The sequence below is a fragment of the Saccostrea cucullata genome, unplaced genomic scaffold, assembly GCF_032062105.1.
Source record: "Saccostrea cucullata isolate Sc308-1 unplaced genomic scaffold, CSIRO_AGI_Scuc_v1 ctg4010, whole genome shotgun sequence".
Lineage (NCBI taxonomy): Eukaryota > Metazoa > Mollusca > Bivalvia > Ostreida > Ostreidae > Saccostrea > Saccostrea cuccullata.
This window is the reverse complement of record NW_026919008.1, coordinates 105,564-120,661: the sequence shown is the minus strand read 5'-3', so window position 1 is coordinate 120,661 and position 15,098 is coordinate 105,564. Positions and strand designations below refer to the sequence as shown.

The 15,098-nt window shown below is 30.8% G+C and overlaps 1 protein-coding gene across 1 annotated transcript; it reads left to right on the top strand.

Annotated features, from left to right (window-relative positions):
- Positions 1–634: 634 nt before the first annotated feature.
- LOC134277169 (E3 ubiquitin-protein ligase DZIP3-like) lies at positions 635–3,924 on the top strand. Its single transcript, XM_062759454.1, has 4 exons — positions 635–671; positions 3,006–3,645; positions 3,756–3,776; positions 3,878–3,924. Exons 2-4 carry the CDS (start codon positions 3,036–3,038, stop codon positions 3,922–3,924), a joined length of 678 nt encoding a protein of 225 aa, XP_062615438.1. The 5' UTR covers positions 635–671; positions 3,006–3,035.
- The last annotated feature ends 11,174 nt before the right edge of the window (positions 3,925–15,098 follow it).

Here is a 15,098-nt window from a genome sequence, read left to right as displayed (position 1 = left end):
AGCAGCGGTAAATCTCTTGTTGGTGAGTAAGAACTGCCATGTTAGTGCACATAGAATTGAGACGTCATTGATTTTATAAATTATTTTAATTAATGAATAAATCTTTTATGATAGCGTTAATAAATATGATAATTAAATAGTTATTTTAAACTCATATTTTGTAAATTGTACTTGAAGTGGTGCCAAGATGGAGCGTATTAGGTAATTACAAAACTAGATCAATATAAGTTCCAAAAAACTAAAGGAATTTAGAAAAATTTACAGAGAAAAATTGAACTAAACCATGACATGAAATAGCGACATTGCTGAGACTCTTGTATACAAGGCGTCGATGACAGGCAAGTTTATTTGGTTATGAGATTCATTTCTTAGGTTCTTGGCCAACAAAAAAACTTAAGTAGCTCAGATAAATTATCTAAAACGCATGAAAATTTTAATGAACAGCTATGCTACTTGAAAACACAACCATCAGACCGATCGAATGCAAAGGAATTCCCCACTTCTATATTTGGACACAAACCTCAGAACAATCGTATTCGGATCTCTTTGGCTGACTCGGGTATCCCACATCGCATAGCTAAAATCACCTGAGATGTGCCGAATGGATCGAAAGTGATAAAAATCCCCGTTTCTATGTTTGGAACCATCCAGAAATCAAGGTATTCAAAATTGTAAGTATTCTGTTCGTTTACATAAAATGTAATAGTTATCAATTATTGTGCTAATGATTTTATTATAATGGTAATCAAAATACTTAACATAGAGCAGATTTATCGAGCATAAAAAATGCTTGCATAAATTTAACATGGCGATGAATCCATTTTGAATTGGTGTGAATTGCGCACTTAAAATTAATTCATGGTTTTATAATATTGATTAAGAAAAGGTTCGTAACCACGATGATTTCACAATTATTTCCACAGAAAATCGTGATTTTAGAGATGTGGTGTTTAGAATCCACGTGAACAAAAGTCATTAAATCGACAACAAGAATCTTATTTTTCATCCTTATATTCAGAGATGAATTGTGCATTTGGAGATTACATCCAAATCGTTCTAAGGTTAAATGAAATTGGTGAGTTTTGCCCCCTGTTTGACTCAGGGACGTCTGCAGAAATTAAATGTTTAAGTGAAATATACACTAAATAAACAAAATGTAAAGGTATTTTATTTCACAAACTTATAAATTAAAAATCATTGACTAATAGAATTAGTATTTTGTTCGTATATCATTGTTAAATTTGAACATCTACCTACTATTGAGAGTATTGATTTGAAGAAAACGTAGGTACCCGGTATTATACGTGAGACACTAATCACTTTAACCTCTTCATTCTTGACAACAATTTCATCCCTTTATAATTTGAAAACCCTTTAAAAATGTTCAAGATTGACATTTTCGATTGTCAGAATGCTCTGATATTTTCTAAAAAGAAAAAAATATTTTTAGCAATATTTAAGTAATTCTGCAGATCTGACTAATCAAAATACATGTATTATTATCCATATTTTAAAAAGTATTTGCTTCTGTGTTTGTTCCATTTGAGCTATAAATATATGATTTTAATTTTAAATGGAAATGAAATTTATAATTTTTTTTGTGTGAAGTGTTAAAATAAATTCTTGAAAATGTCCACATAAACTTTGGAGCAAGAAAACTGAATACATTTTAAAAACATACTGTAAAGTTGCATTTTCGTAGTTTTCTCTAAATTGTGTTGCTTTGTCAAACATTAAGCTGTTTTACTAAACAAAAATCACTTTTCGGAAGACAAAGACTCCTAATCTAGCAAAGATATCTGAATTTTGGAAGAAAAAAAATTGTTTTATTTATCCTGAATCGTACTCTTTAGAAAAGGAAGGATTATCAAAGTATTTAAACATATTGAACACCAAAATTTGTTTCGAAATTGCTACTGACGCTAATGACACAATAATGACACAATAAAATCTGTTTTTATAACAGGTTTATTGTGATGTCCATCATATTAAACATTGTTTACATGATTACATTACATTATATTATTAAAAATTCTCAAATAATATATATTTGAGAAATTGGGATGAAATGTTTGAAGCCGATTTATATTATATTGTGTTATCTCGTATAGTGAGAATTCTAAAATGATAAGCAAAACTGACACATTGGATAGACACGACATCCCTGACAAGCCTTTTTTTAATATCATTCAAAAAACGATTTACTTCTGTTCTATATAAGCTTATTGTAGCTCATCAAACAAATAAATTCCAACGCATGAAAATATTAATAAGGAAGATCAAAACCACAAAATAAAAACAAAACATTTCCCTCCTCCTGTATTTGGAAAACAAATCCGCGATTAAAACTATTTGGGTCACTTTGGCTAGCGTCGGTATCGTATATCAAATAAATGTAATCGACCAGGGGGTGCCGAATTTCTCGAAAGTACAAATCCCCCTTTTAATATTTGGAAACATCCTGAAATCATCGATAGTATGAAGTTTCCGAACTTTACTAAAATTAATCAATATTGTAGGTACTCTGTTTGTTTATTCTAAAATGTAACTGTTAATAAGATATTTGAATATTTTTAAATTTAATCACCGAAAGAAAAGGTTATTTGATTCTTTAACTCATTTACACCAAAACCTAAATGTACTTTAAAAAGTCCGTCCAAAAAACAATTAAAGTTCATAATGTTGAAGTATTTGGAATTTTCGAGTAGTAAAATTCGACCAATCAGAAAATATTATTTAGTTGTTTATAATTTCGAAATCAATATAGTGATCTATCCGACGGAGTTTAATTTTCTGCGATCCCTATGAGGGTGAGATTTATATTAACTTTGGCTTATTCCTAATTTAAATTTTAGTTTAAAAAAATTAACGAAATAATGCATAATAATTATAAATTGATTTTTATATGGGTAAAAATGTTTTTTTTTTAATTACATGAATGATAAATTGCCTTTTCACAGATAGAAAGTGAATACAGATTAAATATTATATAATGTATACTTTAGAGACCGAAGTATTCAAGAAAACGTTCGATCATGGAAGATGCACCTAGCTCCTCAGTGTTGTACTTTCACCCAAATAAATCTACTGAAAATTTCGCACGACTCTGTCAGTTCCTTATGACAATCTGTTGTGACGTGATGAGAGAAATTCTCAGCCATTATATAGAGCCAGCCAATCTCAGAACAGAATTGGACCAGAAAAGATCAAAAATGGAAAAAATAGCAAATAAACAGGAGAAAGATTTACTTTATCCTCCACATTCATCTACCAGTAGCGTTCCCCCAATAAGATCCAGAGATCTTGATATATCAATGCTCTACAAGATTTTGCGCAATTTATGCAGTATTCCGAAACATAAAGCTGGTTGGGGAAAAAAACCTCGTCCATCTGATTTTTCCTTGGCTGCATGCATAGAAAGGATCCGCATTTCACGAAATTCCATCTCTGGACACTCTACCAATGGTATGGTTGATGACAAAGAATTCGAGAATTACTGGAGAGAGTTAAGGACGTCGGTTGTGGAGATTGAGAAGGAAGTCACTGGTAATGATAGATATGAAAGAGAAATAGACCACTTATATGACTGTGATTTGAACCCGACCAAATCCAAGGAATATCTGTCGCAAATTCAGAGAAACACGGGTAAATAATAATATCCGCTTCTTTGTTTTTAATTTTATGAATTCAGTTTTCAAACTCTCTATCTATTTTAATGTATGTAGGTCTCATTTGAAATTATGTTGCTATTTTAGGGGAATTAAAAATCAAGCGAGGTAAGAACATTTTTAAACATTTGAACATAAAAAGCATAATACTCAAAAAGCACTACTTTTCCTTTAATTACTGTTGTATATTTCTTTTCTCTTAATTTTAGAGAGAATGGATCTAGTTGAAGGTAAAGAAAGTTTTCATGTGCTCTAAATTTATCTTACATAATACCCTGATGAAATGAACACTTGTGAATTACTTAGACATTGAGTGAAGATATTTTTAATTATTATCTATATTTCATGTTTCCCTTTCAATACACAGAAGAAGCAAAAGCCAAAAGAGGTATGTTTATAATTCACATTTGTCTATCAGCGATATCACGTGTTTAGGAATATTACATCTGTTGGATGCATTTAGTTTGACTTTGCAAATATATTGTTTTCCTTATCTAAATGCATCCCTTGCTTTACCAGCTTATTACTATACGTGTTATGTGACTAGTGTACATGCATGCAAGCAATGCTTCTTATAATTCCCGTTTAAAAATAAAGTTTCAAACGAAAAAAAAATATAACAATATTGGTGAATTTCTTTTCTTATGTTCCAAATATTGTAAACACATGACATTGCGTATTTCTTTCGAGTATCCTATATCAGTGTTTATTTTATCCTTAACTCGATTGCTATTAAAATATGGGGGAAAAACCTTTCTATTAGCTCTATTTATGATCTAATTATTGAGCTTATCGCCGATGTTATTCATTTCTGATACTTAAAGACACCAATAGCTACAATTAGTTATTTTATAACGTATATTTTCGCATTAGTCTTTACCTTCGGATATTGAAGTAATCGCGGAGGTGAAAAGAGTGTCGAACCTTAAAGTTGCTTGTGTCACCTATATTCAGGTCTGGTAATTTGAAGTTTCATAAATCATTCAATGGAACTTTAATGCAAAAATAAATTTAAAGCATATATATTATGAAACAAGTCAGCTCATTTTATTATTTGATTTCAGTTAGATTGGATGATATAGAGAATAGACAGAAAAAGGTAGAAGAAAATCAGGCAAAATTCAAGGCACATTTAGAGGCCAAGATAACTGGTATATACCCTTTATTAGTTTTTTGTATATCAATTAGATTTCTTAATTGGAAAAATTATACCGATAAATGGTTTAAAAATTCGTTGTTTTATTTTTAAATTCTAAAGAATAAGACTCGAGAAAAGAAAGGAAATAACATTTTTAGCTATTCCTTACATGAGCTGTTTAATGAGTTGGAAAAAAAATGCTTCTGTGGTATGAAGGACCTTGATAATTAATGTCAACATGTTGGCTACGAAAATTTAAGTCAAAATTTGTTTTGCTTTTGAAAGCTACAATGTTAATAATATGTCAAAATCGTAAGGTAGCTGAAATTGTCCAGATTTAAAGTGATGAAATCTTCAGAGTAAAGGTTTTGGATGGAATTGAATATTATTTCAAAATAACACGAATGTCAACTAAATAGAATTCAAATATGAAGGAACTAAAATTGATGATGAAGTCTACTAATAGTGTTTTGTCCAGTTTAGTGGATAAGAGGAATATCAAGCAAGATTTCTTTGGAAATAATGCAGGGAAATTATAAAGAAAGACTTTATATTTGGCAAACATATGCAGAAATCAAACATGCAGCATTCAAGATCAAAAGTCCTTAAAATAATACAAAATAGGAGATGAGCAAACACGGACCATCAGAATTTCTTATTCATGATGTTATTCTGAATTTTCCATTACGTCGAACTGGGCCCTGTGTTACTAATATTCAAAGATTATTGCTCATGGTCGTGTTTTCCATACATTTAATAATTCATGACCTAATTTTAATGTTATAGAACATATTTGTCAGTTTCGTTACAATAAATGAATAGAAGTATCCACAATTTTTTGGTACAACCCTCGTAGATAAAAGTTGTGCATTCTTATTTAGACATATTTTGAATTACAGATACGGATAATGATGATGGAAGAATTATTCCGAGCGATACATTGACATATTCCACGAACAAATTAACAACCATTAGATTAAAGTCTGATGCATTTGAGAAAGGATTTTTTTCTCATTTACCTATGCAATCAACATGGAATAACAAATGTTGGCTGTTAATCCCTTGCAAGCGTTGCATCAACAATGGTACAGGAATCGAATTTATTATGGATCAGATACTTAAAAGTCTTGGGGAGGGGGGGGGAGTCTTTTATGTTGTGTCTTCTCAGTGAGGACATTGGTGTTTACAGAGAAATTAAAATACCAAAAATGTACTCCGTTCGGTCAACTAACATTGCTACAAATGAGGACGGTGAGGTTGTGTTTATAAATGGACAATCACTAGTAGCTGCTGGAGAAAATGGCGAATTTCAAAAGCTATTTGACTTTTGCAGACATAAAAAATGTACTACTTTTCAAGTATTCTATACAAGTTGTGGTAACTACCTCATAACAGACGAGGAATTTGCGCACTTTTCTGAATTCAACAAGGGGGGAATTTTATTGAGAAAATGGAAATTACCGTCAGTACTTGATCCTTGTGTTTCGAGACTGATTCCAAATTGTAACAAAGCATTTATTCTCGTAACTCATTCTCCTCACCTCGATCATATATGCACTTTGGACGAATATTTTAATTTGGATTGGGCAAAAAGTATTGAACATGAAATAATGATAACTTCAGTTTTGAAAAATAATGACTAATTGTGTCTACAATAGACAATATGTGTAACTCCGACCAAACAATAAACAATATGGGTAACTCTGACCCAACAATAAATAATATGGGTAACTCCGACCAAACGCTAGACATTAAGGGTAACTCAAACCCAACAATAAAAAATATGGGTAACTTCGACCCAACAATAAACAGAAATGCTTCATAAGACGCCAACTGATTGTCATTATGAGCATCCAACAATAAACAACATGCGTAACTCCGACCCAACAGGTACATATCTACTGTGTACCAAAACAATAAACCATGTAGGTAACTCTGACCCAATAAGTACATATCTACTGTGTACCAAAACAATATAAATAATATGGGTAACTTTGACCCAATAAGTACATATCTAATGTGTACCAAAACAATAAACAATATGGGTAACTCTGACCCAAAAGGTACATATCTACTGTGTACCAAAACAATAAACAATATGGGTAACTTTGACCCAATAGGTACAACCTTGTACCAAAACAATAAACAAATGAATAACACGACCCAATAGTTACATATCATTTTTTTTATCAAAACAATAAACAACTTGAATGAGTTAAACAATTAGTACATTATTATTAATGAGTGACCCAATTAGTACATAATTATTAAATTTGTATAAGGTACTAAACTAATCAACAAATTGAGTAACACCGACCCAATTTGTACGTACACGTATCAACTTTCTATCAACAGTTTAAACCATTAACAACACCAACTCAATAAGTACATTTATATAAACATGTTTAAGCTCAGTCCACACCCCTTAAACTCCAAAGACTGAAAATGAGATATTGGTACATTTATTAACATGATTTCAATACACATTTCAACATGATTTCAATGCACAAAACCTTACAAGATAGCAGGCATTACCCAGTAGATGCCTGTTAAGGAAGGGGTAGTGTCTTAACAATGCTGCCTAGCTGTTATACATCATGTTGAATGCCAAAAAATGAAGAATGAAAACTATGATAAGCAATTCTCCTTCTAGTTCAACAAAACAAAATAACTTTTGCATAAAATTGCTAACTTAAAAGCATACACAATAGAGTATACATGATTTGAGTAATGCAATGCGTTTGATTGCAAATAATTGAAAGTGATAACTTATACACAAAAAACTATTTGGAAACCCAAAACGCTTTATGTTAAATTGTAATGCACTTATATAATAGTAAACATAATACTTGCCTTGGTCAATCAATTGCGTGGGAAGGCAAAATCTCTTATGCATGCGGAGAAGCAGCACATGTGTACGCCGGCTGGACCTAAAAAAAACCCAAGTAGTTGAAGTTCAGGGTCTCCCGCTGTGGCCCCAGCTGTGAAATAGCGATGCTTGCAGCAGATACTTGCAGGATGTTATCACGACTTTTTGTTGATCGAACTCTGTGTCCACTGATCATGCGGATCGATATAGAGATAGCAATCATTAAGGGTATCTGTTTAATTCGTTCAATACTCTGAAATCTTTTCAAAACTCAGACTGTGGGAAAAAGTTCCACGTTTGATGTAGCAATAAAATAAAGCCCATGGAATATGTTCTTTTCATGAATATCTGTTCATAAATAAAGCTGTTCATAAAAAATTCATATCGGCAGAAAAATAGTGATATATGTAAACGAAATGTATCATACAGTAATCAGGTAATATATTTGATAATAAGCCGCGCACATATACCACCGCATCAGTAAACAATTAACCAGGAAATTCACACGCACTGGAAAACGGATTTTTACATGAACAATACTTTGTTCTTTTCAATTCTTTTGAAATTTCATCTCGACAGAAAGCCAAGGCACGTTCAGCTAAGTTAAACAATCACAGAAGTTGTAACAAATCTTCAAAATACACGTGCCTCTTGTTAGCGTGGTCAGCATGCGGGTTATCACAATAGAACTGAATGACTCGCTGAGCTGACCACGTAACCTTACACATTTTATTACATGTAATTCATCAGCCAAGGCGTAGATCTAAGAATTTTCACACTTTACCAAAATTAATCCTACCGGAAACATCCAAATAAGTTATCGCATTCAATACATAAATACAGTTATTATTTTAAAAAATTGTTGCTTTATTTAAAGAACATTCTCACAGAGCTTCTTCATGTACATCATTGTGAAATTTGCATCTCTCTTGAAGCTCCGCTTACCCATAGAAACCTTAGTTTGAAGAAATTATAGAGATTTCATTTACAATTCGGTATCGTTTTATTTGTTTTCTGGTCTATTGAAACATTTTAATAAAATGCATAAAGGCATGTACAGAGAATATTTTACCAAAAAATAAAAGGTCTTAGGTTTATATGAACTGTTTTTCCCTCTAACAAAGGGGGGAGAAGGGTCTGTAAATAAGGATACTCAACGATAAAACCAGGGGAATTGTTGTCCACCTTGTCAATGACTGTATAAAAATATTAAAAAATACAACTTTAGAGTTATAAATTTCTGATATATTTTAGAGTGAGCTTTGTCTCTGGGTGAGGCTCAAGCACAAGAAAGCTATAGAAGATTTGACCTCATAAACCTTAGAGTAAAACAGCAAGAAACAATCATTTATATGTCTTAGATTAGATATGCTGGGTTCAGTCACAAGCAAGGAGCAAATTATATTACAGTACCCGCATCGTTATTCTTTACAGGATACACGATACGATAGGATAAACGCACGATACGATAGGATACACGCACGATACGATAGGATACACGCACGATAGGACAGGATACACGCACGATAGGATAAACGCAAAACACGATACACGCAAAACACGATAAACGCAAAACACGATAGACCTGATAAACGATCTTCACGATAGGATAAACGCAAAACCTGATAGGATTGTTTCAAAGTTTTCTGACGGACGAAAAGATTATTTTGATTTGAATTTAAAGATTAAAGATTATTTAAATTAAATAATATTTTAATTTAAATACTTGCAGAGCTTCAAATCTAAACTATAAAGTACATTTAATTTTTATAAAAGAACCTGAGATCTCTGTATTAATTTAACAAAAGTTGTTTATTTATATATATAAAAATTGACAGTGATTAAATTGATTTTCATGAAATGGAGAATGTATTTTTTATTATTTATTCCTCAAGGGTGTGAATTTTAAAACTCTATAAACAGATTTATTATTTATGAAAAATATACATTTTAATTTTCCATCTAATAAATTTATCTACAAGTACCAAGTTATTTCTTGGAAGAAATTTACGCAATAAATTAAATATTTTGTATTTAATGTCTAAAGCTTACAATCTGCGATGTATCCAAAAATCGCAATTAAATATTAATATCGTAGAAAAAACTACAAGTAGAAGACCGGCCGAAGGAAAAGTTTAAAGAAAGCGGCTGTAACAAAATTAATAAATTTAGCATGATAGATCTATCAAGAACGAAACAGTTCAAGAAAATTAAATTTCCTGAATAGAAATCTAAATAATTATTAAAATAATGGCGCTCTGCATTAATGCATGTAAACTGTGTCATGAGAATTTGAATCTGCTACAACTGCACATGTACGTTTGCGCTAAGCTCTGACTTGTGTACATGTAAACATTTTACATTAAAGATACTTAAAACCTCGTATTTATTAACGAACATTGAATGGTTAAATACTTTCTTCTTTACAATACAAAACAGAAAAATTAATTAACAAATATTAAAAGAGTGAAATGCGACTTTTCCGACTAAATAATTATAAATCATTGCTATCAAACTCTGTGTGTACTGTTTCTAATAATAACAAAAAATAGGTTTGATTTGGCAAATGAATTGTTAAACCTTAAAAATCATTTTACACTGACCCGGTAATCTCATATTAGGCATATTCGAAGGGCTGTATTTGGAAAGTCCGCAACTAATTTAAAATTAGATGAACAAAATCTAACCAAATAGCCAAATATAATATTGAATTCTTAAATAAAGTTATATACGTATGGAATAAAACCGATTAATACTATAAATTCATTCGGTGTATTTATTAGCCTTGCATGGTCACAGCGGATCAGACGACTCCCTTTGTTTTATTTTTATAGTAAGATACCGTTAAAAAAAATATTGCGAGCTACTTTTCATAGTTTAGAATTTTAAAACTATTTCATCAATTTCTACAATCAATGAAATTGTTTCCTAGAATTAATTTTGTCCGTATTACGTAGAAAACCAGATGACCCGAAAGTGCATGTACCATAAGTGCAGTATATTTTTTTAAGTTTATTAAAAGACTTATTTACATAAACATAATGGAAACATTGTACGAAATGAAAAAAATCAACGGAGTGAGTTTAGGGACTTTATTTCATTAAATTGATTTATTTGAATTTTTATTTAACATTCAAGATGATTTTTTAAACCATAATTTGTGCAATTATTTAATATATTTTGAATTAAATCTTTGATAAAATTGTTCAAACAAGTTAGGAACAAAATCCCGTAAATAAGTAGATGCGTTTCATTAGAACCAGGTACATGTAGTATTCGAGGTTACTAATTGACCCCAGGTGAGAAATCAGTACAGGTATGTTGACGGTGATCACACACACGGGCCGAGATGTCAGATGGCGAGAAGGGGGTGGTTGACCAGTTTACCAGTTTATTAACATCTCTTTGGTTGTTATTTAACAACACAGAGATCAATACATATTATTATAACATATATACATACATGCGTGAGCATAACATATAACATATATACAAAGTGTGCTTATAATCAAGTATTTCCAGTTGACCGCACAGGAAGACAGTGTGCTAATTAGAGAGCTACACATACGTGTCAGTTTTCTTGTAAGAAAAGGTCTTCGATTTATTTCGATTTTTGGCATCCCGCTGGATTGTATTTTGAGTTTATTTCCACGCCGAAAAGGTAAGGTGTTAAAAAACTTCATGTTTTCCCCTGTACATGTATATATTATATGTTATCTAATGCCAGATAAAATTAATGAAAATCTTCTTTTTTATAGTAACAGCCATGGTGTGATAAATTGGGTAGAATATTTTCATGCATTATATTTTATAATTTTTATTTCTTTTATTAATTTAGACATATGTCAAGGAATTTATAATTAGCTTTAAAAAATAAATTTAAAATTTGAACGTATACGGCCAAAATGGTTGTTAAAATCATCTGGATCATTGTCTTATGTTATATTATATTTTTAACATTAAGACTTTAAATAATTGTGCATACAGGTCAGACGCGTAAACATATTCCTAACGTTATCAGACGATAAACAAGGAAAAACAGAATTTTGCATGAAAAAAAGATACGTTTCAATATCCTACTTATTATTTATTTATTTCCTTTTTGTGTACGGGAACATCGTAGATTACCAAAAATCTTTCTCCGGTAACTCCAATTCATTTGAGAAAATCATATTGATAGTATTTAATTTTGACAAAATAAATCATACAATTCGATAAATTATTTTTTAAAGGAATACACCAGGTGATCGATCTACTTATAATTTCATTTCCGAAAAATAGAGTTACTGTTTAAATTTTGACAATTACTCTCTGCTTTACCATGATATAATTATTTTATTTATTTAATTAATTATTTATTAATAAATCAATTTATTCATTCATAAAATACGCGATTAATTTTTTTTTCCTTCTACGCTTTAATATTTCTTCTATTGATGACAAAGAAAGGGAAAAATCTTTATTTTCTCTTTTTCGGTTGAATTAATCTTATTTTTATTAACAAAACGAAAAAGAAACTCGGAATAGCTCAGTAGTTTCTTTACATAGTAAAGATAAAAAGCGAGGGTTTCCGAATATACACGATAAACGCAAAACACGATACACGATAGAATCTGATAAACGATCTACACGATAAACGCAAAACACGATAAACGGAAAACACGATAGAAAACGCAAAACCTGATAAACGGAAAACACGATACGATAGGATACGATAGGATACACGCACGATACGATAGGATACACGCACGATAGAGCACGATAGAATTGTAAAGAATAACGATGCAGGTACTGTAGTACAAAGCATAATAGTCGCACTAGGGTAGGAAGCTGTAACTACTATTTCAGGTGTCTCGATCTTCACATTGGTCCTTTAAAACGGAAATTAAAATCCACAAATTGATCAGAAAATAAATCAACTTGCTCAGATTGAGTTTTCGATAACTTTTGATAGGAATGACTGGGCTGGAACAAAAAGCTTGTAAATAAGCATTTGAATAGAAATATTAATAATTTCAATCTCTAATAGGACTAAATTCTCTACCCTTAAATGTCCATCAAGTACATAATACTCTGACATTATATTAAAGCATTTTATAGTCAAAAAGGATTGCCCGGAAGAATGTTTTAAAAAATCATTAACTAAGCAGTATTCAATTAACAAAGATTGCATTGGGGGAAAGCGAATTTAATTAGATAAAAAATAAAATAACAGAAAATATATTTAAATTCTGTGGTGGAAAGATGTATGAAAACATTAGAAATCGAATGGCAATAAAAACAACTTTTTTAACCAGATAAGTTTTTCAAAATTAATTTTTAACTTGATTTTTAATATAGGGAAATAACTCTTACCAAAATTTAAGGTAATAAATTAGGACACATTCCACCCTTACAGGTTTATAGTTATGAATGGGAGTAATGTCGAAATAAATTGAATATTCAACAGTTACACATCTTCTTTAATGTATAAAAATTTCCAAACCCACAACATACTCCAAGCTCTATATTCTCAGATATTTAACGAATTTCATCATTCAAAGTTGTACATTGACCAATCCATTGTCAGTTACACACAAGTATGGTATGTCCATTGCCCATTAACTTATCTGAACTAGTATGCATGTGTGTCTGATCGTATACATGTAAGAGGCATTGTTTAAGGAAGTTCTCAAGTAACTTATAAACCAACTAAGAAGCCCATAAGAGACATGCCTTTGCTTGCAAATCGTCATACATTACAACCTGTTTCAGAGTACATAACCCTCAATATCAACAGCCAAAATTTAACGTAGAGTATTTTATATTGTAGTTATGCACCAAAACACATAAATTAACAGATTGATGATGAGTCTGCATCACAAAATTCCTTAATTTTTATAATCATTAAAACTCTCAAATGTTAATATTATGCCATTTGGTATTGGATAGGATTATATCTAAAGTTACATAAATGATAAGACACAGGTTTTATCATGATTGATCAGATAAGTTTTATAAAGCAGTCTTCTGCGACAGGTATACGCCAATTTTAGTAATATCAAGTTTTATCAAGATTTTTTGCAAAATTTTAAAAATAAAAAAATATACATAGAATCATGCTCTTTGGAATGAATTAAACATCTCAAGTAAATTTGTATAAAAATAAATGAAATTTTTTTTTAGCATGAAGGCCACTAAGAATTGTATCAGCACACAATGACCTAGATTGAGTTAATCAGACTTGCAGAAAGCATAGTTCTAATTTCCGCATTAATATACCAGTATATCGAATTCCATATGCTCAACAATCTAAAGTAACGTAGCAAATGTATGTAATAATTTAAATCAGATCTGTTTAAGTTAGGATCTTCCTTAATTACCAAATATAGGTTTAATGTTAAGGGTTTAAGCTCGATATAAATAACTAGTACTATTTTTCTGAGATAAAACTACTCTCTTCAAGGCAATTTTTTAAATACTAGTAATTCTTGTTTTTGTTTTAACTGAGTTAAATTGCCCTTTTGAAAAGACGCAATATAAGTCCAAAATATACGGTACCTTAAATCAGAGATTTATATGAGAGGTTGAATGGGACGTTTGGTTCAAACCATTTTTAACGGAAATTGCGGAAAGGTCTAGACAGTATTGGATAGTTTATAAAATATATTTGTCATTTCGTAGGATAAAATATTCAATCTGGCTCACTTCAGTTAGGGAAGCAACTACTACACATTTCCCATCAGAATGCAACAGGGGAGGACGAGATTATTATAATTTTGAGAATTGCCGGCTTTCAAAAGCAAATCGTTTATAAATTAATACATTTATTAACATGAGTTCACATATTTTTACATTCTTTTCTGGTATTCTAATTTTTTTTCTATTACTAATGGATAGTTGTTTCATAAATTATGATGTACGAAAGAAGGGTCTTAAATCTATATAGATGGGTATATGAAGGGATCTGTTCGGGGGGTGGGGTGTATTAGGACACACATTGTTATTGTTAAAAGTAGCTTAGTACCTTAAGCTAAGAGGTGACATTATCGTTTCCTTTTCCAGTTTCAGTATACCATTTGGGATTGTTTCAGTAAGACATTTATAAGCAACATTTGCAAAGGTAGTATTTTTTCCCCTAAGTTTTATATTGCATTGCCATGCAAGGAAGCTTGGTAATAGGTGTTTTAATGATTTAAAAGCCATAAAAAGAGTGACAGCTTTTTAGGTAATCTATACAAGTTATCAATGGAAAGAAACAGTGTTGGTAAGTTACCATGTTTAGAGTAAATACAATTTGTTTTTATGCGACAAGTTCTTGACTCCGTTTGTAAAGTAAATCGTCAATTGTGAAAGTCAGTGCTTCTCGTAAAAGTCCAATTATAATCGTTCGATTGAAACTTTTGTAACTAGAGTACCTACGTACTCGGATAAAATCAAAGTC

What these genes read in the sequence shown, in the direction of transcription:
- LOC134277169 (XM_062759454.1), top strand. Translation starts at nt 3,036, where the DNA reads ATGGAAGATGCACCTAGCTCCTCAGTGTTGTACTTTCACCCAAATAAA. An exon ending in GCAAATTCAGAGAAACACGG is followed by an intron (nt 3,646 to 3,755) that starts GTAAATAATAAT and finishes TTGCTATTTTAG; the next exon opens with GGGAATTAAAAATCAAGCGA. An exon ending in GGAATTAAAAATCAAGCGAG is followed by an intron (nt 3,777 to 3,877) that starts GTAAGAACATTT and finishes TCTTAATTTTAG; the next exon opens with AGAGAATGGATCTAGTTGAA.